Here is a 26,590-nt window from a genome sequence, read left to right on the forward strand (position 1 = left end):
ATAGTTGTTGAGTATAGTTTCCAGAGGATACCTAGAAAGCTGTTTACAATCCGTGACAATCTTCTCAGGATAAGATCAGGCGTGCAGATGTTCTCATCTGCTGCTTCATGGCTAAAGTTAATACTCTATAGCGTAGTCACACACTGAGCTGTTAGGCAAGAGAGAGTGGACGCTTTATTTGTATGAACTGAGACTGTTATGTCAGTTAACATAGAAAATGTGATAAACCAAATATCAGGAGTGTCTACTAACAAATGACCAATCGGACGGCTGTGATTTTGACCTCGTTCAGAATTGATTTCTAACAGAACAATACAACCAGTTTTATGGAGCTTTGATTTTTAATACTGAAAATTCATTTACAAAGCGTGTTGACATCAAAAATCAAAATAATCAAAAGACAGAGGCAACACCCTGACAACTGAAAAATATTTAACACTTAAGCTGAAATAACTGCAATTTGATTTTTTCTGAAACTGAAAAAATATTAACAGGCAAAATATAACTTCAGAATTGAAAGGACAAAAAAAACAACAAAAAGTGCCACAGTGTTAAAATGCTCCAAAAAAATTGATCAAGAATGCGCCAAAAAATTGATCAAGAATGCTCCCCAAGAATATCAAGATCATAAAACAATTAATAGATCAACAGATCTTCAGTATACTTTGTGTCAAGATATTGCACAAATGTTAGTACAGTAAATCTTACACCAACAATATAATATTAAACACCTGCTACCTTCTGGAATTACAGTTATATATTGAGCGCTAAAGAATAGATTCTTAAGAGCCGTTTCAGTGAGAGTGCAACTTCTTAAGTGGGCAAGGCATTAGGTAAGTGAACGTAAATGCATTTTAGCATGTGTGAAATACTACACATTAAGTATATCTCTGGAGAAAAAAAACAATTTCTGATCCCTCTTGGTTTTCCAAGGTGCATAAAATGGGGTGCAATACTTTCCCTTAGACTCTGCAGGGTCTCCTGTGCCAGCAGGAGCGATGTTGGCAGTCATTAAAACACAACTATTCTGTGTGTTTGATACTTTTCTCCTGAAATGAACACAACTCTAACATCTTAAACACCTGAGGGCTTGCTGAAATGGCTGTCCTGATAAGTGAAGACTGTGTATAGTGTGTGAACTACCATGATACATGAAACACTTACGGCACAAAAACAAGTGTGTGAGAATTTAACATTGATCCCAAAAAAGAACACTGTGCTCTTCATGGACAGCAAGATGATGATCAAACTGTCCTTAATGTTATCAGCACTGAGAGACATGAGGACTTCTCCTCAGGGCATCAGAAATCCATAGCCAGCATGGACCTCTACAAGTGAGAGGTGGGTATCAGTAAATTTATTTAATATCTATTTGAAATAAAAAGCTTTGTTCAGCTCTCCATCATGGTCCACTTGACTACAGGAAGCCGAGACATGTGAGACTCAGGTGAGCTTAATCTCTCCACAGTGTCGTATCGTGAGGGAGGAATCACTTGTGGCGGCTGAAGATCTTCTTGCTGGAGCTCTTGTCGGTGGTGCTGAGGCCGATCAGCAGCCGGGCCTTCTCGTCCTCCATCTGCTGCTGCAGGCCGCTGTCAGCCTTTCCTTCTGCTGCCTTTCCCCGAGACTCAGAGGCAGAGGCAGGCTTCAGACGCAACTTCTCTTTTATCATCTGTCCCAGAAAAACAGAAGGAATTAAAACAAAAGAACAAACATCTGTGTATTTAATTTATTTTAGCCCAGGACATCATATGGCCAATTCCTGTAATGAATGTTTTTTTGGTTCCTTTTTTTTTTTAGTTGGATCAGTCGATTTCTTGTGTTGATCAACATCAAAACACAATCAATATTGCAAGATAAGGTGGAATAAAAGGTGAGATACTGGAGCCTCATTCACATGATATAGGGTCTCAGTTATCAGCCATGTGTACGGATAGTTTTGTGTGTAAACCATGCATATGTATGTTTCTATGCACAGAACATTATTGATTTCTTCTTGTGCAGTAGGATGTGTGTATATTTACGCACACTCCTAACCCAGCATATGCAGGAACCCCAGTGGTAGAGATGTGTAATTGCAGATAAACTGACTGGAGAGCTCTCATTCCACTTATTGTCACTTATTATAAGGTGCAGACAGGCGAAAGTGATGAAGTGTACGATAAAATCGTATAAAGGGTATGTCTAAAGATTGACTGGGACGATGCCATGCTTAAAGATTTTTAACCCATATGTACATTTCAGCAAGAAACTGCCGAAAGGTCTCAAAGTTTCCAATCAACTATGTGATGAGTAATGACTTGCCTTGCATGCATTCATACTGCTTACGCTGCAATATATTTCCAAATATGGCAGATAAAAAGATAACAATAATGAGGAATTTTCACGCTATTGCAGATTTTCTAAATGTAATTACAATGCACACATGTAGCCATAAAATCTTAAAAAAAAAAAAAAAAAAAAAAAAAAAAACAACAAAAAAAGAATTTCGTATTTATTTCTTAGTCAAACCACTGGTAAATGCTTACAGATGTGCGTACACACTTGTGATAAATGCCTTGTACTGGCAGCTCTTACGCACAAATTTAAAACTTGTTCCATGCAAGCGTTGATAAATGAGATCCCTGATTTGAACCTAATGCTGCATTCAAATTGTAGCTGTAATTCCCTGCCTACAACCGGCAAAACCATCAAAACCATCAAAACACCCTGAACTTGAAATTTCAGCTCAGCAACTTGGGGTAGTCTTTTCAACTACCAGTTCTTTCCCTGTTTATGGAGTGATATCAAATCAACATGTCCAAGCACACTGTGAACAGTGTAAAGTCCACTTTCTCTACTTTTAAATTAGTTTACACCAGATTGGCTTTAGACGAGATAATATACAGACAGTACTTGGTTAAGTCTATAACATTGTCCATAGTAATTGCTGTTTTGGGAAGGTAATCATTAACATTAGACTTATCACTAACGTTATCCAGTTAGCTTGTTGCTAACACTACTTGCTATTGCCACTGTTGTTCCTGTGCTGCAATTTTAGTCCAAAATGTTGCATGAATGTTTGAAGTTCACTGTAGTAGAACAGCACCAGTAGCCACTCGGGCCTGTAACTGTAAAAGTGCAATTAAAGTAGCTTCTTATGAGCTTTACATGCTCTGACAGAGCAAACAAAACACACGCTTTTACTGAGGCGTCCATGTCTTTTTTCTACTTCACGTGCCAAAATGTATGGTGCAGACGAATCAAATTTTTTTCTTTATCTGTTCACTGGTTCTCTTGATTTCCTGCCTTCAGAGCTACAATTTTTATTTATGACTGATATTAATTAATCTAATGTACCATAGGCTAGTTAGTTAGCTAATACTAGCAAAGACTGGTAAGAGTGTGGTTATGGTTACAGTGTGTATATTATGTTAGCAGCCTTTTTTTTTTTTTTTAAAGAACAAAAAGCACTTCAGCCAGGAAGTGTGGAAGCGCATTATGCAGAGAGAGCAAATAGACTTTTTCACAATGACATGTTACTGAGAATCAAGGACTTTCAGGGTTTTTTTTTTTTTTTTAAAAACAGAAATATTATTTTGAATAATTACTTAACCAGATGTTAATATTGCTAGCGTCCCACAACATTATGATATTTCACACGTGCATGTTTTTAAAATGATTTTTTTGAACATTTCTGATGTAAAGCTATTGAAAAAAAAACAGCCTCACTATCATTTCACATGTTGATCAGAGCTGCAAATATAGTCTAATAATCCAGTCTGGGCTTTAGTACCTGGGCAACCAGAGCTTTTCGACTGTCTCTCTTCACAGCCATGGCAAAATCCAGCCACGTCCAGGTGTTGTTGTGATACTCTAAACAGGGCAGCACCAGGTTCAGATCCTTCCAGTCAACACTGCTCTTTTCACCCTGCACAGTTACAAAGCAGAATAATATTGGAAGGTGTTTATCCATGATAACAACCTGCAGTGAAAAAAGTAAAGCAGGGCTTCAGTGCAACACTCACCTTGTAGCTGACACAAAGAGGAACCTGAGGGATTTTTATGTAGATGAACGAGTTGTTCATTGCAGCTCTCTCTTTCATTTTGTCAATGTCATCTATAGGATGCTGGACAGAAATCAAGCAGCATAGTTTTAGCCTCTCAGCTTGTTCTTAGAGACTTGTGCAAGTGTTACTGCATATTTCAATCCAGGTATCACTGTTTTTTTTTTTTTTTTTTTTTTTTTACTAAAATGATTAAAAAGACAGTGTCTAAAAAGACACTGAATTATACACAGGAAATGTGAGGCTTATCAGCAGATAGGTCTCAGTAATGGAAACTGGCATCAAGTTTTCAAATGTGTTAATGCTGTTGTTTAATGGCAAAATGTGACATTACCTCCGGTGGTTTACGGAATGACCTCCGGACCCCTGCTGTACGATTCATCCCCTGCGTGACTCCTTTACTGGGGCCCAGCCCCCCTATAGAGTCCTCAGATAGCTGCCTTGGTTTTACAACACCTGCATTGTGAGAGAGGGAAGAGGGATTTGAGAATCTCTTACTGTGTACACATCAGGATGACCCTGTATCATGAGTATCTCCACTCAATGTCAATGAGCTGAGCTTTTAATAGCCAAGCCTGAGCTATCAGTGTGGCCTTGGGCACAGCCATTAGAAAGCCAATATTCCCAAAGAGCAGGAGAGCTAAAACTAATATTGACCAGTAGGCAGAGCGGTATGGGTATCAGCATGTCAGGGCTAAACACAGAAAAGGAAAAAAGCCAGAGAAAAAAAAGTTATTCAATTTAAATATAACAGTTCAAACCTGTGGTGACCATTCGTAACTTATCTTCCTCGTCTCCAACTTCCTCCTCCTCGACATTTCTTCCAGGGAAGAAAAATCCCATCATTCTCTTAAAGAAGTGGTACATCAGCTGGATGGTAAGTGGGACCACGTTGACCTAGTCATTAAAACAAGTTTTAACATGGTGCAAAGCAAATGTTAACAGGATATTTTGCACTTCTAAAGCACTTTCAATACTAGCAATGCTAGTGGAATTCTATCCAAATGACCTCAAAATGCTCTTTGACAGAAATCCCGCCCACAGGAGGACGAACTTTGCTGAAGATGCGAAGGGCAAGCTGACGTCCTGACTGGCAGGGGCTCTGCGGACGTAACACCACCTACAATGCAAAACAGTTGTGCAAAGAAACACAGCATGGATCATGTAACTCACATTTAGAGCACACTCATGCCAAAATTAGTATGGATCTATTTTTTTTTATATATTTATGTTCTTTTTTAAACCAAAAATGCTAAATAAACTAGTATAGCAGTGGCAGATGAGTATACAGGAACACAAAAACCGAAAAAAAAAAAAAAAAAATCAGAAATGAAAATGTAGGACTAAAATCAAGCAAATAATGACAAAACAAAACAGTAAATTCCTGCAAGCTATTTTGACCGAAGAGCAGATGCCGTGTACACTATATGGCCAAAAGTTTGTGGACACCTGTCCATCATACCCATATGTGCGTTTTTAAAATCCCATTCCAGGTTTAGTCCCCCTTTGGTGTCGTAACAACCTCCACTCTTCTGGGAAGGCTTTCCACTAGATTTTGGAGCGTGGCTGTGGGGATTCAGCCACAAGAGCATTAGTGAGGTCAGGCGCTGATGTTGGTGAGGAGGTCTGGGGTGCAGTCAGTGTTCCAGTTCATCCCAAAGGTGTTCAGTGGGGTTGAGGTCAGGGCTCTGTGCAGGACACTCGAGTTCTTCCACTCCAACTTTAGCAGACCATATCTTTATGGAGCTCGCTTTGTGCACAGGGGCATCGTCGTGCTGGAACAGGTTTGGGCCTCTTAATTTAATTGTAATGCTACAGCATACAAAGACATTCTAGACAATTGTGCTCTTCCAACTTTGTGGCAACAGTTTGGGGAAAAACCGCATATGGGTGTGATGGTCAGGTGTCCACAAACTTTGGCCATACAGTGTATTTTTTACAGTTGAAATGGGAAAGATGACTGGCACACATACTCAATACCATACGTACCCTCACATGCTGCACAAGAGAGACCAAGTAGAAAAGTTATAAGACTTAGAAAATAGCACCAATAACCTGAGCCAACAATACGAGTTACAGTAAAGTTATATTTAAACACTGTCTTGGTAGTGAACTTTGGAAAACCAAGGTAATAAAGTCTTTCACAGACACACAACTAGTCCAGTTCTCTGTGTCCAGAAGCTTCAACTGAAAGAAATAACGTGTTGTTTTCCTGTTTGAAAGAATGCATACTGCAGTACCTTGTAAGCAGCATTGGGAAGCAGGTTATTCATCGTGAACCATCCAAGTTCCAAAAGATGTTCTGCTGTATCATCAGATTTGTTTAGCTGTGGGAAAAGCAGAAATAAATTGAACTACTTTTCCTCATATTAAAAGACAAAACACACAGTGGTGGTGCCCGACTATGCAAATATGTTAGCGTGATTGCTGAACACAAATCAGAGCAAAATTTTTACTTTTGGATTGCTTGCTATTTAGTTTGGTTTCCACTCACACCACACATCATTAAACAAACCCAAAAAAAAAAAAAAACCCTCAGGTACATCTTGCTCTCTCTCTCTCCCCAAAACTCATTAAATGCTCAGAAATACAGCAGAAAAATGTAAAAAAATATCCTTTGCCAAGTCTGCACAGAAAGAGCATGGAGAACACAAGAGCCACGGTTAATACACAATTAACTAATTATATAATCTAACCTTGCTGTACATGAACCTCTGCAGCTCGAGCTCAGCGATGCCCAGCTGGCCGTCCTCCTCTGTGAGACACCAGCGCGCCTGAGCAAAATAGATTTCGGTACGACGCACCACACTCACATCTTCTGGAGGTTTTCGTAGTTCCAACTTATTCGCCCGCTGCAGCTGGAAGTCCTTAAAACATCTGGAAATAAAGTGGTTATTTATGTCAGCTTTCCAATATAACCACCTAACTACGCAACTGCAGTCTCGCCAAGGCCATTTCTTGTTCTTGCTATACACTGAACACATTTTGGTTTGAGATCAAAAGATATATTAGACGTTACATCAGAATTTCAGCTTTCAGTTCCTGATATTTGCATCTAGATGTTATTAGAATATGGCACATTTTGTTTGAACCCACCCATTTTTCAAGTGATCAAAAATATTGGAACATGTGACTGACAGGTGTTTCTTGTTGCCCAGATGTGCCCTGTTAGATTGTTTAAACGATTAACAGCTCTGAATGTCTTGGTTTGAGCTCTGGGTTTCTCCTTCGATGACTGCATTTGTTTTTAAAAAAAAAAAAAAAAAAAATCAACCAACATGAAGACCAGAGAGCTGTCTGTGGGAGAAAAGCAAATCATTTTGAAGCTGAGAAAGGAGGGAAAATCAATCAGAGCCACTGCGCAAGCATTGGCCATAGCCAGTACAAAAATGTGTAATGTCCTGAAAAAGAAAGAAACCACTGGTGTACTAACAACCAGATATGGAACAGGTCAGCCAAGGAAAACAACAGCAGTTGATGACAGAAACATTGTGAGAGCTGTGAGAAAAAAACCCCAAGAACAACAGTCAGTGACATCATCAGCAACCTCCACAGGGTAGGGGTGAAGTCATCACCATCCAGCATTCAAAGAAGACTTAGAGAGCAGAAATATAGAGGCCATACCACAAGATACAAACCACTCATCAGCAGTAAGAAATGGAAGGCCACAAAAGTTCTGGAACCAACATTAACCTCTACCAAGTTGACGGAAAGCCAAAGTGTGGAGAAAGAAAGGACCCAATCTGCTCATGACCCAATACATACAACATGCTTTCATCGGTCAAGCATGGTGGAGGTAGTGTCATGGCTTGGGCTTGAACGGCTGCTTCTGGAATAGGCTCACTCATCTTTACTGATGATGTAACTCATGATATTAGCAGCAGAATGAGTTCAGAAGTCTACAGAAACATTGCGTCTGCCAATTTACAGAGACATGCATCCAATCTAATTGGGAGAAACTTCATCGAGCAGCAAGACAATGACCCAAAACACACTGCCATCACAACAAAGGACTTCATCAGGGGAAAAAAAGTGGAAGCCCCCAAAACAAACAACTGGAAGGAGCTGCAGTACAAGCCTGGAAAAGCATTACAAAAGAAGAATGCAACAGTTTGGTGATGTCATTGGGTCCCCGGCTTGAGGCAGTTATTGCAAGCAAGGGATATGCAACCAAATATTAAGTGTTATTTACTTTAAGTCTATCTGTTCCAATACTTTTGCTCATCTAAAAATTGGGTGGTCTGTCTCCAAATGTGCCACATTCTAAGTTGTTTAACACATCTAGATGTAAACATCAGGAAAATAAAGCTGAAATTCTGATCTATCATCTCAGAAGACCTCCGTGTATAACAAAAACAAAAGAACTGGCCTTGTTGTTCCAATACTTTCGGAGGGACTCTTAATTATCAGCTTATTGTCATAAAGTCAGTCACTAGGACCATTATTTTTTTTCACCCTAATACTCATGTTGCTCATGATGAACCAATGCACACCCACCTGATGAGGATGTTGAGCTCCTCACTTTTCATTTGCAGGTCAGTCTTCTCCTGATTGAGCTGATTCTGCAGGCGCATATTGATGTCAGACAGCTCATCTCCTCTTAGTTCCTCAGCTTGGGACTGCGGGAGTCCAAGCAAAGTGTGTAAACTTATGGAGGAAAAAAGCCCTAAAGCTATGTCCATTTTAATTAAACATGTAAAACTGCTTTTTAAACAGGATAGTTTACTAGAAAAATAAGACAAAACAGTATTTCTACACTGTTATGATACAGTGCATGTAATGTGCTCTTTCAAAAACTGTAATATTGTGTTGTATGGTTATTATTACCAGGAAAATCTCATAACATTTAACTTTAGCACAAACATATACAGTATTCTACCCATGTATAGTCCAGATAACTTGGTGAATCTCAAACCTGGCCTTAGGAACCACCACAGATACACCAATAAACCAGCACTGAAAATGTGTGTAACACTGAGCTAGGTCAGAACACAAGAACAAGAAAGAACACAAACGTCTGAAGGGCTGGCAGGTTTTAGACACTGACCCTTATGTTGGTGTAGATCTGCTTCTCGAGTCGACGGATCTGGGCCACATGCTGGCGAACGGCCTCCTGCAGGTGCAGAATGCTGCTGCGCTGCTCCTCAGGATTGCTGGAGATCTCCAGCTGGAAGCGCACGCGCTGCTTCTTCTCACTGTGCTCCTGTGAGCGAAAGAACATTTTAGAAAGCTCATCTCTTTAAAGCCAGCAGCCTTTCAGACTACTTGCAAAAATCTCCAACCTTGCGTCTGGGTTCCACATGTAGCAGAAGGTTGTTGACTATGTCCAGAATCATGGCATATTGCACTGGGTTGGTGGAGATCTCCAGGTCATTATGAATAAGGGTGAAGGTGTCTACTGCACCTGGCAGGCAGAACAGGAACGTAAGCTTGATTTAAGTACTCTCACAATACAACACAGAATTTTAGCTTTTTTTGTGGTGTCATTTTAAGAAAATTGTTGGCCCTACCAGCCTGCTTCTTGAGCAGATCCTCTTTTTCATGGCGGTCACGGATTTCTGGAGGTTTGATCTGTGTTGCTAGCTCTGGGTCAATATCATGGCTGTAGCCGATATAGTACATGCGGCAGCTGCAACGTGAGATGATGCGCTGGACCTGCTGAGTCTCCTGCACATGTGACGGCTGGTTCCAGTCTAATGCACATAGAATATATCCGCATATTTTCATTGCCCATGGCAAACAACATTAACAAGATGCAACTCACAAATCAACAAACAACACAGCTCCTTGTATCGGTGATGGCATGACAGAAGTTATTGTTGTGATACTCAACCGAATGGCGCTCACATAAGTAAAACATATAAATACATTGTGCTCAAAATGCCCATTAGTTAACTACTTTTTACTACCTTAGTTAACTACTTCATCTTATTTCAGTTTAAATTAGTCATCGTCACTTTCACTAAACTGCCAAAAGTTTGTGGGCACCTGAGCAATCATGCCCATATGTGCTTGTTGAACATCCCATTACAGATTGTGTCCCCCCTTTGCTGTTATAATAATCTCCACTTTCTAGGAAGGCTTTCCACCGAATTTTAGAGCATGGCTGTGGGGATTTTTACCCATTCAGCCACAAGAGTATTAGTGAAGTCTTGCACTGATGTCAGGGGAGGAGGCCTGGGGTGCAGTCAGTATTCCAGGTCAGCTAAAATGGGGTTGAGGTCAGTGTTCCTTGTAGGCCACACAAGTTCTTCCACTCCAATCTCAGGAAACCATCTCTTCATAGTTTTAAAGGTTTGGGCCCCTTAGTTCCAGTGAAGGGAAATTGTAATGTTACAGCATACAAAGACTTTCTATCGTGTGCTTCAAACCTTGTGGCAACAGATTGGGTAAGGCTCACATATGGGTGTGATGGTCAGGTGTCCACAAACTTTTGACCATACAGTGTATGACTTAAGAGTGTATGTGGAGTTTTTGTTTCTCCAAACATTTATTACATAGTACAGGTTCTTCTTGTCATTGCCTGCCAGCTTAATAGTCTAATGGACTCAAAGGACCCTATAGTGCAAGAGCAGCAGTGTACCTGTGGTGGTGCTGACCATGCCGCCCACAGCCTGCCCGCTCTCCATCAGCTCCTGTACAGAGTCCAGGGTCCGTTGCCTGTGTTCCTCAATGTTTTTCACCTGCACGTTCACAAAACAAAAAATTTAATTCAAATGCTGTTTGTATTAAGTGTCAAAAACAGTAACCAGAATACAGCTCCTTTCACTGAAATTCCAGGATGGCTGATGTGGCAATCAACCTGGACAAGACTTGTCCTGGACAACTCACCTCTAGCCACAGTTGCCCATCCTCCTGTTCTGAAGGATTGGGCTCCATGGTGGCAAAATACTGCATACAGTCTAATGAGCAGGCCCAAGTGGTCTTCTGCTTCAGTGTATCATTGTACCAAGCTGGATGATGCTCACACTGCAGCAGCTGAGCCTTTGCAGCTGAAACGAGGACACACCCTGCCGTCTCAGTGCCTCGCAGCATCATCTAAACATAAAAAAAAAAACAGAAAGGGCAACATGATATGATTCAGATAGAATCCAAACAAGATGGAAACAGCTTCCAAAAAAGGGAAGATTTGTCCTCTACCTGACAGTTGACAAGCTCAATGCACCAGTTGTGGTTGTACACGTCGTCTGTTTGGCACGCAGCGATTCCGCTCAGCTGGTCGCTCACTCCAGCATCCTCTTCAGAAAACACCACAAACTTATCTGTCTCCTCAATCAGCTTCTGCAGCATGGACGTGCCTGGAAACCACAATCGCACAGATTCAGTCATAAAGTTTCCATAATACATTCAGTTTAAATAAAAATTGGAAAGCTGTGCACCTTCATTCTGGTTCTTCTCTGTGCGATTGGCAGTAGGTACAATAGGGGTAGAAAGAGCAGTGTTAGGAGTGTAAGTGGACATGGAGCGTTTAAGCTTCTTAGCTTGAAGCTGTGTGTCGATCCTCAGGCCCTTCAGTGCCTCTGTGGACAGGTTCCTCTTCAGTACGGCTGCCTTCTTATAACCATCATACAGACCGAAGGCGATGTTCCTGTTGGTAGCAGTCCACGAGGCACGCAGATCCACCAAACACAGCTTGTGCGTGTAGGAGGCATTGCACTCGTCCTTTGAACTGACCTCCTTTGGAAACATAAGTGATAAGACCATAATTCTTAAAAATTATATTCACTATTAGTTAATATCAACTATTAACTAATTGGTTAATATCATCTTATCAACTATTTAAAAAGTTTACACAATCCACAGGGATCCATTTAAAGAAAATAAGACAAATGATTGTTGTTCGAGGACAAATGTTTGACTGGCATTATTGCAAAAGAGCTACCTCAGTGACAAGACTACCAAATTTTGAAGCTATTACACTGCAATGGATCTGGACCCTGTCCCAGTAACACACAGAACAGGGCAGGAAGACACTCTGGCCCATTGCATATAGTCATACACACCGTTACACGCAATTTAGAATAGCTAATCCAGCTACCAGCATTGCTTTCGGAAGTAGGAGTAGGAAGAACCCAAAGCACCCTTTGGAAACCCACAGAGATATTAGGAAAGCATGTGAAACTCTGCACAGACAATAATTGGAGCTCAGGATCAGACTGTGATCTGTTGCCCCACCATGCCACACCACATTTTCTTTATCCAAATTAAACATTTAAATTTACTTGAGCACAGTCCTACAAGATGATAAGAGTGAACTAGTAATTGTATAGATTCATATCATAATTACAATTTTATTTAAATAATTTAGACTGTTCTAAATGATTTAAACTGAGTTGTGCATATGTGGTCTCACCTCCTCCATGCGGTTGCTTTGTCTCTGATAGCTGAGCGAAGACAGGCTGAGTAAATGGGTCTTCTTCACCTGTGCGTTGATCTGGTGGTCGGCTGTCTCGTCTGAGCTGGAGGACATCAGGTGCACGGTGACCAAGGACAGCTCGCTCACCATCTGAGTCACGTTCCACTCTGAGATTAGTCTCCTCATCACTGTGCCGGCTGCAGCCACACAAACACACACGCTTATTCCCACTGTAGTACTACTGTAACTCGCTCCTGGCAGGTCTTCCTCTGCGTGCCATCTGACCCTTGCAACTGATCCAGAATACAGCTGCCAGACTTGTTTTCAATTTCCCCAAGCTCTCCCACATCACCCAATTTTTGCGTTCTCTCCACTGGCTTCCTGTAACGGCTCACTTCAGATTCAAAACACTGATGTTCGCCTACAAAGCTAAAACAGACCTATCCTTCAAGGTGCAAGGAAGACACACAACAGTCTTCTCCGTCCTGGACACCCAGCTGGTGGAATAAACTTCTCTTGGAAGTCTGAACAGCTGAGTCACTGGCTGTTTTCAAAGCAAGACTGAAGTCCTCTTGACAAAGGATTTAATGAGCACTAACTTAATTAAATAAATAAAACCCCTGACTTGTGTTTTTTTCATGCTGTACTCACTCCTGTCTAACAGGCTTCTAGCTTGATAGTATTCTTATACCCTGGCCTGCTGTACTAGCATGAGGATGTTTTTGATGCTACAAAGCACTTCTATAACTTGCTCTGGATAAGGGTTCTGATGAATGCTGTAAATGTAAATGTAATGTGTTCACTCTCACCCTGTGGTATAAGCCTCTGTGCTCCTCTGGTGAAGATATGACCCTTACTGCACTCCAGCTGAATTCCCCGCTGCTGAGCAAAAGATGCCCAATAATGAACCTGTAAACAGCACAAAAATCATCAAGGATTACCTTCAAGAGTAAATCACTGACTCAAGTCATGCTGATCTTTGCTGTGAACATTAACTGAAGCTCTAGTCCTGTACTAGCACGATTTGTTGCAGTGCGCTGCTGCCACATGATTGGCTGATTAGATCACTGCATGAATGTGCAGGTGTACAGATGTTCCTAATAAAGTGGACAGTGAGTGTGTATACACAGATCAGAGAAGCAATGCTCACATCTTGATTAATTCTTCTGTAGAATTGCTGCGAGTGTGCAAAGATGATGGGATTTTCACCTTTGTCCAACTGGCCAGTTCTCACATTTGCATCTTGTTTTTGTTTATTGAGGAAAATGTTGCTATGGTGTCATATACGGTTGAGACCAAAGGGTTACACACACCTAGGCTAAAGATATTCAATCTCAGTTTTTTAAATGAATGAAATGATAAGCTTCTTATCAGCCAATGGCAAATTAGGAGTTAACTGGGAGTGCACTGGTGGCTGTATTTAAGCGCCTTAAGTTTAGAGCCGGTGCCTTTTTACCTTTGATTGCATGGGAAAGTCCAAGCAACTCAGCCAAGACCTCAGAAAAAAAAATTATGGATCTCTACAAATCAGGTTTCTAGGTTCAACTGAACCCAGGGACAGCGACAAAGGAATTGGTGAAGCAGTTGGAGGCATCAGATACCAAATTATGTAAAGCTCCCATTAAAAGATTCCTACATCACCATGGCCTGAACAGCTGTCATGCAAGGAATAAGACCCTTACTCCAAGACAGGCATAAACAAATAGGCTGAAGTTTGCAGGTGATCATGAGGACAAAGACCTAGACATTTGGAGGAGTGTTCTCTGGTCAAATGAAACAAAAATTTAACAAGGCAATGTCAACAGATACTAACAAAGTATCTCCACTGAACACCTGATGCAGTAAATAAAATCTGAAATAAATCTGTGACTTGGGTATTATTTTGAAATTACCATTTACGGAAATGAAGTAGATACTCTAAATGACTTATTATACTGCGTTTGTATATCTTTAGCCTAGGTGTATGTAAACTTTTGGGGAGAAGGATGAATTATTATATAGTTAGCTTAAGCGTTTGTCATTGAATAAAAGTCAGTGAGGAATGATTTTTAGCTTAGTTTCTAATTTTAACAAAATGAACATTGCAACAGATGCACCATTAGTGTGTAATACATTACAAATAACCTTATTCCAGGGATCAATACATGACATATTTTGATTTTTTAAAATATATTTTAACTACTTATTGCTAATTCCTATTTGGTTATGAACTATTCTTTTTTGATGTGCTTTGTAAGAAGGCAATTTCTCAGAAACAAGATCAATAGTATCTGTATCTGTCTGAACATACAATACTTCTTCAAAATGCTTTTTTGTGTGTGCTTGAGTGTGTGTGAGTGAATAAACAGGGTGACCAGTGTGTGACCTGCAGCTGGGGAAATGCGGCTGTGTAGGACAGCTGTTTGTAGTGCTGGCCGAGCTTCTTGCGGGAGGGCCGGAGGCTGTGGAAGAGTTTTCCTCTGCAGATGGGCCGCGACACACTGGTCCATGTGGCCCAGAAGTTCTGCATCCAGCGCAGAGTGCTGCTATACAGAAGTATTCGAGGCTGAGATGGCTCTGAAAGCAAACAGACATACTTAGAAACATTTTAACAATATTTTATCATAGCCCGAAAGTCTCATAGCACCAATGTGCGTACAAGTGCGTAGATAAAAAAAATTCCAAGAAGATTCCAAGGTGTAACTGCAGTGTACTAATAAATGTAGAGGCTGGAAATATTCTACAAAAATCCTGGGGGGGAAAAAAAAAAAAAAAACCTGTGCCGGTGTTCTGGTTAAGGTCCATAGTGATGGAGAGGTTGAGGTTTTCTGAACGGAAGGCCCTGTAGGAATCGTGTGGCTGTCCCGAGGTGACGTCAGCCACACTTTCTGCACTGCACAACATAACTGAGTGGTGGTCATGTGGGTTGCCATGGCAAAGCCACTGCAGGTCCAGGGTCATACACAGGTTGGGAAGGTGCAGGAAACAGATATCATCATATCTGGAAAGAACAAAAAGATATGATATTGAATAGGGCTGAATGATTTGGGGAGTATTTTGACAGATATTGTAATTACAAGTTGCTTGTAGTGGTGGTCTACATAATATCAAACGTATACCAAGCATTATTAGAAATTTACATCGTTCCTACATTAAGACAATCAGATGAAATTACGCAATTAAAATGGAAGCTACTGAAATTTAAAAAACAGAACTCTCAATTTTCAACATAAAAAATATTGCTGATCCAAATATAAGGATTTTTAGGTTTAGTTTTAGATTTTAAATTTAGGTCATTAAAAAAAGGTTACATACTTTGAGGCGGTCCTAACATTGACATCCAAGTCACCCTTAAAGACAAACTGTCCAGGGTTCCAGTCAAAATTGAGCTTGTTCCACTCCCAGTGCATGTTTTCTGTAGTGTTGTAAGGGTCCTGCAAAAGTATGTGAGTTCAGTGAAATGACTCTTTGAATAAGCCAGTATTCTTAATTGCAACGCAATACCAAAAACCTTGGTATTGGAAGTACCTCAGTGGCAAGCTGGTGCAGGTTGGCTTGTTCGATGTCCATGCGCCAGCGTCCATGCAGGAGCAGCCTGCTTTTATCCCACCAGGCCAGAAGAGGAGAGGGGTCAGCAGTGGGCTTGGTCAGCAAATCCACTGCCTGGCCAATCAGAGTCCACGCTGGGTCCCAGCATGGCCCCCAAACAATGGTATAAAGTGATATGTTTGCTAAAGAAAAGAAGAAAAAGAGAATATTGTACTCAAATTTTTCAGAGTATGTCAAGTATAGCATGAAAATGTATATATATTGAAACTCACAGGTGACATCATAGTAGAATTTGAGAGAAGGCATGTTCCTGTAAACAGTCACATCTCCCCAAGGTTGGCCGAGTTGAACCACCTCCCTGCGCCGTCCACGGACCTGCCCATCCTGCTCTGTCCCTATGAGACGCCCCGACAGCTCCCAGTCCCTAATCTCGAACAGGTATCGTGGGTAATCTCGGATCCTCACTACGCCAAAAGTGGAAGATAACAGTTAACAAAAAAGAAGAAACAGAATACTGCACCTTACACGTATAACAAACACATAATATGAAGAACATAAGTGTAAAGATAAAATAAAAGTACTGACCCAAGAAAGCACTAATCTTAAATGAGACGGCACGGCACCACTGCACCACCAGAGGCAGTCCTTCTCTGGGAAAGGGACTGACACTGTCGATCTCACAGAGCAGCTCACGCATACGTTCATGCCCATGAAGTGAGTGATCAGCCAGTGCCACCAGTTCCAATTTTGCCATACTCCATGTGAGCAGTGCCTTGCGCATTGGGGTGCTGGCATAGAGGCGGCGTGAGCGCTGGATGTAGATTTCTATGTGCTTGCGCTCCAGTGAGGCATACAGCTCCTCAATCTTGCGTGCTGGAAGCAGTTCTCCATGCATCCTGCGCAGCTCAGCCACTTTGCGGTCAAGTAGCTGCAAGCGTTTGGCACTCTCCTTGCTCTCGTCCTTCATCAGCTCATAGTTGTCACGCAGTTTGATCTCGAACACGTCATCCAGAAAGACGAAGGAGAACTGGCCCACGTGGAACAAGAGATCTGGAGGAAGGCGCTCAGGCTCGGCGGAACCAGTTCTGTGGAGGCTCTTCAGCCATTTCTGGGCACTCACGGTCTTGTCAAAAGTGCTGGAAAAGTTGTACTGGTATGGGAATTCCACAGAGAGCACGGGGAAGGAAAAGAGCCAAGCACGGTTGTGGGGCGTTGACAGAAACGGGAAGCGATTGCGGTACTGCTGTAGCTCATCTGAATTATCAAGCATGTTTACCTCTGGCTCAGAGAATGTAAAAATATCGTTGCCATCGAAGTTGAACACCACCTGTAGAGACCTGAGGTGAGTAGCTCCCGGCTGCTTGGAAACAGACAGAGCCTCAGCGCGCACAATAATGAAGTTCTTCTCCGCGACATATGCAGTAAGCTGGGTGTTGGCCAGAACAAAACGCATGCTGAGGCTTCTTAAAGCAGAAGAGGGTGGCGAGGATAAGGTAACTTCTTTCTGCTTTATGCCTAGCACTGCACGCAGCATGCTCCAGCAGCTACGACTTTCACAGACATGCTGGTAGAGAAACATGTGATCAGATGGCGTCCACTGCAGAGCCAAGGCATTTTCACTCTGCATCTGTGCACAAAATAAATGGGAAGCATTATTAAAATGGGAAGAAATAACTGATTTAAACTTCTAATTTGTAGATCAGGCGCTGACTGACACATGCAGGAGCCAATATGTAACATTTAGTAAGAGTAGTGACCTACTAAGCAGTTTTTTTAATTGGTCATGACAGTAGCCTGTTATGAGCCTTGTTACACTAGCAACCAATCAGGGCATGCCAGTCCTGTCACAAGGACTGTGACTTTGTGGTGTTTTATTCAATAGGATTGTGGAAAATAAATGACAATTTCTGTAAGTTTGCAAGAGAAAGAACCTCTAACAAGCCACCATTGGTACACATACAGCTTATTATTTCAAAATATTCACTACATAACTAACTATCTTCAATAGCAGAAAGAGGAACATGGAGTTCCAGCCGTGTGTTTAAGACTGTGTCAGTGAGGTACCTCCAGGGTGTGGTTGCTGTTCTGGTAGGCCACAGTGAGGCTGCTGAGACTGACAACAGGGCTGAAGGCCTGGTCTGCAGGGTAGCATGGCTCAGTGCTCTCGCTGAGTGACTTTAGAATAGACAGAGCCACACCTCGTACTAACAATTGCGAGCTCTCAGCAGAGCTACTGGCTCCTAGTTCATCCACCCGAAACACCACAGCTCCTACACCATCAGAAGCAGCCAGAATTGTAGTTATAAAGCAGGCTATTACAGAGGACGATTAAAGAAAGGGAAAAGAAATGCAGTTGTAAAACATGAAGCTTTCCAGCTATACTCACCTGCTACATTAGAAAGCGTGAACATGTTGACATCCTGCAGGTTGAGCTGAAGTTTCAAATCTAGAGGTAAGTGAGATGCTGACTCTTGTGTAGTGGAAGGTGCTGGAGTGAGCGAATTCTGAGCTTGGCCCAGTTTAAGGACGGAGAACAGACGAGAGAGGCACAGAGCACAGGTCTCAGATAGCTCCACCTGCAGGCCCTGCAGACTGGACTCCACACAGACACTGGCTGAGGAACTGGAGTCCACACTCTGGGAATTACTGTAGCTGCCCTGCCAATTCAGACAGAAATACACAGATAATAACTACAGTGTGTGCTAAAGAAAACGTGTGCCAGATATTTTATATTTCTTTAAATGTAAAGGACCCTCCCTTTAAAAGACTCTAGATGCAACAAGTAGAACTCTATGCCAACAGGATGACTCTCTTACCAATTTGCACACCTCAAATAACCTTAAAATATACACTGACCATGTTTGGATCAATGCCAAAATGTAATTAGTTCATTTGGTGGTAGCAAGGATAAGTCCATACTAATCCTACATTTAACCACTTAATTGTTTGACACTGCATGTACCAAAATTTCCTACTGTGCAAGTAACACCTCTGTATGAAAAACAGGATAGAAGCTATTGAAGAAAGACTCTTTCAGACATGTGACCGTGGACCTGTTTGGATCAATTCCAAAATCTAATCAGTTTTTCTGCCGGACACAGTGATAATTTCATATAAACCCTACAAACCTTCACCCACTCGTTCTTGAGATATTGTGCTAACGAGAATATCAGACAGACCGACAGACGCACAAACAACTAGAAAACATATTAAAAAAAAAAACAAAAAAACTAGGAAATAACCTAATTACTTTCTGGAAAATAAGTCCCTCACATGCTGTCTTATGAAGGGGCAACAACGTCCCTTTAAGCTTTATGCTAATAAAACCTGTACCTAAAAATAAATGTTTATAATACAACACATATGTGGCAATGACAATAGTTTATTCTGTTGATCACAACATAATGGATGCTGACTTAAATAGCTTAATAAATGCTGAATGTGCGAGAGCAATTTTTTTTACCTGCAGTGTGAAGCAGTCCACGATCAGTGCCTCTCCCCACACATGCTTGCCTGGTGGATGAGGAGCTTGCTGGATGTGAGAGCCTTGGCCCACCCTCCACCAGAAATGGTCCAGGGACATTGTCAGGCTTTCTTCTTGTTTAGTGGAATCCATCGAGTGCTGAAGTTCTGTTTGGAAACAGGAACATTCACTATCAGAAAGGGAAAGGATGTTGATAATTGGTAATGCTGTTTTTTTTTTTAACTTATGAAGTTTAAAACAAGTCCAAAATATTCAAGTGCCATTATACCCAGGTAACAACCTTTTTTTAAAAGAATACTAAGAGAAATATACTGTACATCATTCCCTCATAGATATGTTTGGTTAATATGTACTATGTTATCCTCAGAACGAGTCTATTCTAATCGTTCTGGGTTTGGTTTGTTTTCAAAGGGGAGTCAAATCAGCCACATAAGGGCAATCTGATTAAAGTTTTCACTCACTGTGAACTTAAGCAGCATTGCAAGGCCAACTAGACATATCCAGAGGATCTTTATCCGCGGTGCCTACCTGTACTGACAGAAATGAACCCCAGAGCAAAGGGTGGAGTGTCTCCCAGCTGAATAGACACATTAACACTTGACACAGTAGAGCTGAATCTCACAGGGACATCCAGTAGAGGGAAGCGCCTGCAGGACAAATACAAGGTGTAAATTTGACGATACTTTGAAATCTGAGCTTAGTGACATGATGCAGATACTGGGGTATACTGCTAGCTAATGCTACTATTATAATAAAATAAAGTTTTTAATTCTTTTGTTTTGGACAGACCATAGGCTACCAAATTATGTACTATTGGTGCATCAGTGCAGTGCAATTGGGTTAAATGCAGAGCACAAAATCTGAGTATGGGTCACAAGTCACTTCACTTCACTTCACTTCAATTATGTTTCTTTTTTTTTTTTTTGCAGCTTTCCATTTACCAAAGATCATTGCAGATTTTCAACGTTCAAATAGACTGTCCACGTTTGTAAATACTAATGTACTGTAAATAATTGTCTTCCTACTTTTTCCTGTGAGTGGCCTTCCTATGAATGAGCTGTTCCCATGAGAACAAGTCCAGCCAGTGAGAGAACTCCTGCTGGCGGTAGTGGATGATGCACGTGCTGACTGTCGCCGAGCCACAGATATCCACCGATGTCACCTTCAAAGCCAGGACAAACATAAAACCTTTGTTAAAAAAAAGACTAAATATTTGTTGGAACAAAAGTGTAGATTTAATGATAAGATAATCATGAGCCTGTAATCATCAGCTTACCTGCAGCACAGTTTTTAGTGAGGTGAGACATATAATCCGTTGCCGGCTTTGTGAGAGAAGAAGGCCATCTACGGAGAGAAAAAGAGAACAGGATAAAAAGGTAGCACCTCACAATGTTAAACAGATAGCTGTGTGTGTGTGTGTGTGTGTGTGTGTGTGTCTCATCCCTGCTCACCCTCCAGCAGGAGCTCTAAGCAGCTGTGGGGGAATTTGAGTTCAGGAACGAACCCTTTCAGGGGAGGCTGCTCCTCATCACAGTCGTAGTCAAGCTTTAAAGACTTCAGTGTCCAGTTCAGGTGCCTTAAAAACCAAAGAGGGTCAGCAAGAAATCAAATAAAACAAATCCACAAAAAATAATACTGTTCACTCACCGCTTCTGGCTGTGCATAGAGAGGGTAATGTTAGTGTTCTCAAACTCCACATTGACCTTCTGGGGAATCATCTGGTGAATCCTCTCTACTGCTTCCATCTGGATATACTGATCTTCTGCATGTTCCGGGAGATCAAAATAAATAAATGAATAAAATGGCTTTTATTTGGCTCATGTATTGTCATAAAACATTAGCAAAGTCCTTTCAAGTAGAGATCTGTGTGGCAAATATGAGCAGTTTATAATTTTAATAAGTGTAGCCATGTGCCAGTTAATTAGTAATACTACAATTAGTATACTGAGGATAAAAGCAAATAAGCAAACACAGATTATACAGTTTGCTGTAAATATAAAGTATATAGACAGCAAACTGTATAGTCTATATATATACATATAAGTTAACATAAAAACCAACATCAACTGTCACTTAAATGTCATAACATTGATCCACCTAACATTCACTTAAGTAAACTTACAATGTCAACATTCATAGTAGCATTTTGTTGTGAATACTTGTAAGATTTATGTTTGGTGGGAGATTTTTACATCGTCCGTGTCCACATATAATTAAGTGAAGCTGAATAGCCCTGGCGTAAGTCCATGTCCTTGGTGTATCCTCACCTGGTGAAGAAGTGTCGGTCGGTGGAGTACAGGTTGTTCTCGGAAGCAGCAGGTGAGAGTGGAAGAGTCCCTCGTGCAGCTCTGCCAACAGGGTCCTCACGCTGAGCGCCAGCTGGCCCGGGCGCAAGTCAGGCAGGCTCACATCGCCACTCACAGCCAGGCCCAGAGACACCTCCGCCAGACACGTGTCCTGCAGACAGGGGACAGACCCAATACACAGCTTCATATGACTGAGGACATAAATTTAAAGCACACACTGTTAGCAGTGCCATTTATACAAGAAATTAACTAGACACAAAGGGTCACATTCGTTGTATATAGAATAAAGCTAAAATGAAAACAGCATTTGAAATGAACTTTAAATCAGACATAAGGTTAATCTGTGGCAAAGAACAAGCTCTAACAAATTAGTAAAGAATATAACACATAGCACATACCAGCCTGCTGCTTTTTAAAACTTTACTGCTGATCTGTCCCACAGTAAAGTCCCAGGCCAACCTAAAAAGACAGAATGACCTCTCAACTTAGCACAAGTCTTTAGTCAGTTCCAAAAATTAGGTTTGGACGTTAAAGGACTACTCCTGCATTTTTTTCAATCTAATCGTCATGTATGGCAGTGGCAAGGAAAACTCCCTGAGATGACACGAGAAACAGACTCAGCAAGGAACACTTCCAATTCAGGGTGATAATGGATAGTGGGATTACATGGGATCTACATAAAAACACTAGAGTTTTCCCTAAAATAATGTGAAGCAAGACATATTTTGTACCTCTTGCACTGGTGATCGAGCAGTAGAGTGATAGCTGTGCTCGTCATGTGCCAGAGGGACTCCGGCAGCAGCAGGTTCAGAACCATCACATTCACGGAGCCAACGTGGAGTGACAGCAGCTGCCAAGGAAAAAGAGGAGAAAGCTGTAATGCCAACAGATCACACAGAGACTCAGAGATAAGCTTGTGTGTCCTGACTTTCAGAAGCCCACCTGGCACAGAAAGCGCAGCCATGAAGGACTAAGCAGTGACCTGCTGGGATTTCCATCATGATTCTGGGTCACTTGTGGCCTGAGAGGCTCCTGCAGGTCAATCCGTACCCGAGTCTCACCCACACACAGTGCCAAGTATCTCCTGGAGGACAAGCAACCACACGTGAGTATTAGTGGTCAACCAATATGGAGTTTTCAGTGGCCGATGCTGATGCCAATAACTACTGAGTAAGGAGGCAGATGGCCGATATGATGGCAATTTTCTCCCAGATACAACAGAACAATATAATAACAAAATAACGAAAATACCATACATCTTCTGAACATTCTGCTGCACTAAACATCTATTAGGCACCAGCAACACCTGAATGTTTTTTTTTTTTTGTGAAGGAATTAATCAGCACGAACTGAACGATTATGGTCGGCCATTCAGAACACATGATAAGCACATCAATAAGCTCATTAAATTAGAAGAAATTCAGTAAAATTTCAGTTAAATTCAGTTTTACACAGAAGAAATATTTTCTCTTCAACATTGCTAGTTTTCATCTTCTATGAAAAAGAAAAAAAATCTATTAGCATAAGGTTACTGATCAATTTGACTACGCAGCCTTTGCGATGCGACTACTGTACGTGCAGGACATTCGATGTCGATGTTGACATTCAGCCCTAGCCTACAGTGATCTGCAATACGTGTTCTGAAAGTGATGTGGTATGCAGCACGCAGTCTGCGAAGCAGTATGCTTTTGTCACGTTTGTGTTGTTAGCAATCTTAGCTTAGAATCATGTTTTCTCACTAAGTGACAGGAATCAAACAAATGATACAGAGGCTAGAGTAAACAGTATTTAATACAATTAACTTAATTAAATGAACTCTTTGAGGAATTCAGCCTTATCAGTGCCAGTGTTTTCTCTGAGGTGGTTTATTGAGTTTGAAGACAGTATGTGATGGCCAGGGCAAACGAAAGGGGGAGCCTGAGCACTTCTATTAATCAGCCATGCTTGCAGGCTGTTCGGCTGATTCCAATCACCTTAAAAGCCTTGATATTGTTAATTATCTCAATTGTCTAATTAATTGGCCAGGCTGATCGCTCCGTCAACCTCTAATGGGTATTATATGTCTATTAATTCTTTCAGTTACACAGTTCAAGAAACAATTCTTTTATCATTTTTAACAATATACCACAAATTCAGTCTTCCAAAGTTACTACTGGACAAGTGGATAAACACAAGTGTCTACTGAGATTACCTCATTAGGATTAAGGAATAAAACACTTGGAAGTGTGCTCTCAAAGGAAAATATTCAACAACAGGATGGCGTGATGCAGCCAGCTGAGATACTGTTTCCTCCCCGAAGTTGTTTACTTTCCTATAACTCCACATCCTGAAGTGTTTTATTCCTCTAAATCCACAGCAATTTGCAAGTGGTTACAAATTTTTATTAATTACACACATTGTACTTCTTTAACAGTTTATAGTTGCATTTCTGTTGCACAACATCTGCAAAACATGTTAGTTCCTGTTATATTGTGAAACAAAAAGTACAAAGTCCTCTATCCTGAAGACTCTCTTGTGGCTAAAAACCTAGTGAGTGTTTTCTATTACTGGTCTTAGATTACATACAGTATCAGCAGTAGTCCATGAGACTCAGCTGTTGCTATAGAAACAATAACCTATCAGAAGGTGCGCATTAAAATAAACCTGTGCTTTGCATACAGCACTACACTCAGAGCTCCTGTTACAGAACATTATCAACAGCTTCTGGCCAATCAGATTCGAGAATTGAACAGTGCTGTGGCATTTCCGTGCTGTTAGTAGTTTAAAACATCTAAGTTCATGCAGGTTGCTTAAGTTCAATACTTACGGCATGTCCTGGTTGAATAACTTGCTCGAAATCCATATTCTGTCTATTTCCTACAAGACAAACAGACATAAGGTGACTAAGAAGACCTGAACCAAGTTACCAAATGTCATGCTAAGTCTTACCCATATGAGCCAAACTAATTTGAGATTTTTTTTTAAAGCAGATTTCTCTAGAACCTTCCATCAGTTGCTACAAAAGCTATAATAAACTAAACTACAGGTATTTCTAACAGCTGTTAGCTAGCAGACCGACTGGAAATGTCACATGAGCTTGTAAAGTCTCTAAGCTTGCTTCTTTTTGGTACCAAATAATGGCCTTTTTAAAACTAACGTTAAACCATTGTACTGCTTGTAAACCCTAACTGGATGTCTTCAGGCAATGAGAAATGAATCTTAATTAACCCTTGCTTGGTGGATAGAAGAAAGCAGCTTCTGTTCTGAACTCAAATAAATGTCAGCATCTTTAGGACTGTGAGACCATTAGAAAAGGCATTTTGGCTTCATGTGTGAAACTGATGAAAACACAATGAAACGTCAGAAAGCTCACCCACCAGTGTATGCTGAGACAAGAACTGTACACTGATTCCTCGGAGTGAAAAGAGGCCCAGTGATTTAATTTTCAACTCAGCTTTTAGGACGCGGTGAAAGAATTGCACCGCCAGCCTGCATAAGAGCCATCTGAAAGCAAGCAAAGAGAAAAAGCAAATGTTAGGGCAAGTTATTCTGTTGCACACTAATGCTTTAATTATACAAGGACCTATCCAAACACCTGATGACTGATCCTGCAAATATAACAGGTTTGAAAGTTGAAAAACTTGAAGAAGTAAGTCATGCTGAAATGTACACACACATCATCAGCTCAAATAATGAAATAGTAAATTTACACGCCTATATTCCTAAAAAAAAAAAAAAAAAAATCCTTACATCATTATAAAAATAATATTCACTCCTTTGGTCTATTTTGTTATTTACAGTTAATTAAAAATAAACTTTACCTTCCATACAGCTCAAAGTGCTTTACAGTGTTAAGTAAAAAAAGAAATAAAGAAAGAAAAAGTAGTCAAAAAAAAATGAAATTTAGGCAAATAGGTAAAATAGGCAAATAATAAAAATATAACAAATAACAGCAGTGACAGAAAGAAGAAAAACAATACGTAAAATAAAAACATACATAATAAAACATTTCCAAGTGTATAGAATAAAAGTATAATAATAAAAAATGTAAAAGTGAAAAAATGTATAATATGAATATAAATTATTATTAATTACTCAATTCCAGAAGCATGCAAACTAAATAATCAAACAGACAGAGAACAATTATTATACAGAATGAGTGTAGAAAGCTCTGCTGAAACGCTGCATGGCTGATGCAACAGTGTTACTCAGTAACATGGTCACACGATAGTCATGTACAGGAAAAGGCGTGTTGGGTGAAATGTGAACATCAGCAGACTGTATCTGCAATAACTACACAATGCCCTAATGAGCATCAGTGAGTGTGTGTCAGTGACACTTCTAATAAACAAGAAGATCACCTGCAAATCAGGACGCACAGAGCTCCCCCAGCCAGAAAGAGCAGAAGGGCGATGAGCAGAGTGGCCATGGTGCTGCACGGGAGCAAGGGTCAAATCCAGCAGCTCAGCACTGGCTCTCTGGGGCATCATTCAGTAACGGCCAGCAGATCACTGAGAGTGAAACACCTGTACAACACAACACAACACATCACTGAGAGTTAAACACCTGTACAACACATCACATCACTGAGAGTTAAACACCTGTACAACACAACACAACACTGAGAGTTAAACACCTGTACAACACAACACAACACATCACTGAGAGTGAAACACCTGTACAACACATCACATCACTGAGAGTGAAACACCTGTACAACACAACACAACACAACACTGAGAGTTAAACACCTGTACAACACATCACATCACTGAGAGTTAAACACCTGTACAACACAACACAACACTGAGAGTTAAACACCTGTACAACACAACACAACACATCACTGAGAGTGAAACACCTGTACAACACATCACATCACTGAGAGTGA

The 26,590-nt window shown here is 40.9% G+C and overlaps 1 protein-coding gene across 1 annotated transcript in view; it reads right to left on the reverse strand.

The window, feature by feature from the left end:
- Positions 1-322: 322 nt before the first annotated feature.
- The window catches only part of LOC113532842 (bridge-like lipid transfer protein family member 2), a 29,465-nt gene continuing 3,197 nt past the window's right edge, over positions 323-26,590 (reverse strand). Inside the window, exons 2-40 of the mRNA XM_053239617.1 lie at positions 26,061-26,225; positions 25,077-25,203; positions 24,527-24,576; positions 22,663-22,804; positions 22,452-22,570; positions 22,119-22,179; positions 21,682-21,871; positions 21,062-21,176; positions 20,866-20,990; positions 20,691-20,758; positions 20,440-20,576; positions 19,943-20,061; positions 19,394-19,560; positions 18,317-18,587; positions 17,995-18,200; positions 16,516-17,557; positions 16,203-16,394; positions 15,910-16,112; positions 15,697-15,815; positions 15,159-15,382; positions 14,768-14,958; positions 13,212-13,311; positions 12,400-12,599; positions 11,426-11,723; positions 11,187-11,344; positions 10,878-11,084; positions 10,630-10,729; positions 9,557-9,739; positions 9,329-9,450; positions 9,094-9,249; positions 8,544-8,665; positions 6,743-6,923; positions 6,287-6,373; positions 5,056-5,166; positions 4,808-4,943; positions 4,381-4,502; positions 4,008-4,109; positions 3,776-3,910; positions 323-1,672 (exon numbers count right to left, since the gene is read on the reverse strand). Of these exons, the coding sequence (XP_053095592.1) occupies positions 1,490-1,672; positions 3,776-3,910; positions 4,008-4,109; positions 4,381-4,502; positions 4,808-4,943; positions 5,056-5,166; positions 6,287-6,373; positions 6,743-6,923; positions 8,544-8,665; positions 9,094-9,249; positions 9,329-9,450; positions 9,557-9,739; positions 10,630-10,729; positions 10,878-11,084; positions 11,187-11,344; positions 11,426-11,723; positions 12,400-12,599; positions 13,212-13,311; positions 14,768-14,958; positions 15,159-15,382; positions 15,697-15,815; positions 15,910-16,112; positions 16,203-16,394; positions 16,516-17,557; positions 17,995-18,200; positions 18,317-18,587; positions 19,394-19,560; positions 19,943-20,061; positions 20,440-20,576; positions 20,691-20,758; positions 20,866-20,990; positions 21,062-21,176; positions 21,682-21,871; positions 22,119-22,179; positions 22,452-22,570; positions 22,663-22,804; positions 24,527-24,576; positions 25,077-25,203; positions 26,061-26,128 (6,639 nt within the window). The 5' untranslated portion in view covers positions 26,129-26,225 and the 3' untranslated portion in view covers positions 323-1,489. The remainder of the gene's footprint in view (positions 1,673-3,775; positions 3,911-4,007; positions 4,110-4,380; positions 4,503-4,807; positions 4,944-5,055; positions 5,167-6,286; positions 6,374-6,742; positions 6,924-8,543; positions 8,666-9,093; positions 9,250-9,328; positions 9,451-9,556; positions 9,740-10,629; positions 10,730-10,877; positions 11,085-11,186; positions 11,345-11,425; positions 11,724-12,399; positions 12,600-13,211; positions 13,312-14,767; positions 14,959-15,158; positions 15,383-15,696; positions 15,816-15,909; positions 16,113-16,202; positions 16,395-16,515; positions 17,558-17,994; positions 18,201-18,316; positions 18,588-19,393; positions 19,561-19,942; positions 20,062-20,439; positions 20,577-20,690; positions 20,759-20,865; positions 20,991-21,061; positions 21,177-21,681; positions 21,872-22,118; positions 22,180-22,451; positions 22,571-22,662; positions 22,805-24,526; positions 24,577-25,076; positions 25,204-26,060; positions 26,226-26,590) is intronic.

The sequence above is a fragment of the Pangasianodon hypophthalmus genome, chromosome 14 (assembly GCF_027358585.1).
Source record: "Pangasianodon hypophthalmus isolate fPanHyp1 chromosome 14, fPanHyp1.pri, whole genome shotgun sequence".
Lineage (NCBI taxonomy): Eukaryota > Metazoa > Chordata > Actinopteri > Siluriformes > Pangasiidae > Pangasianodon > Pangasianodon hypophthalmus.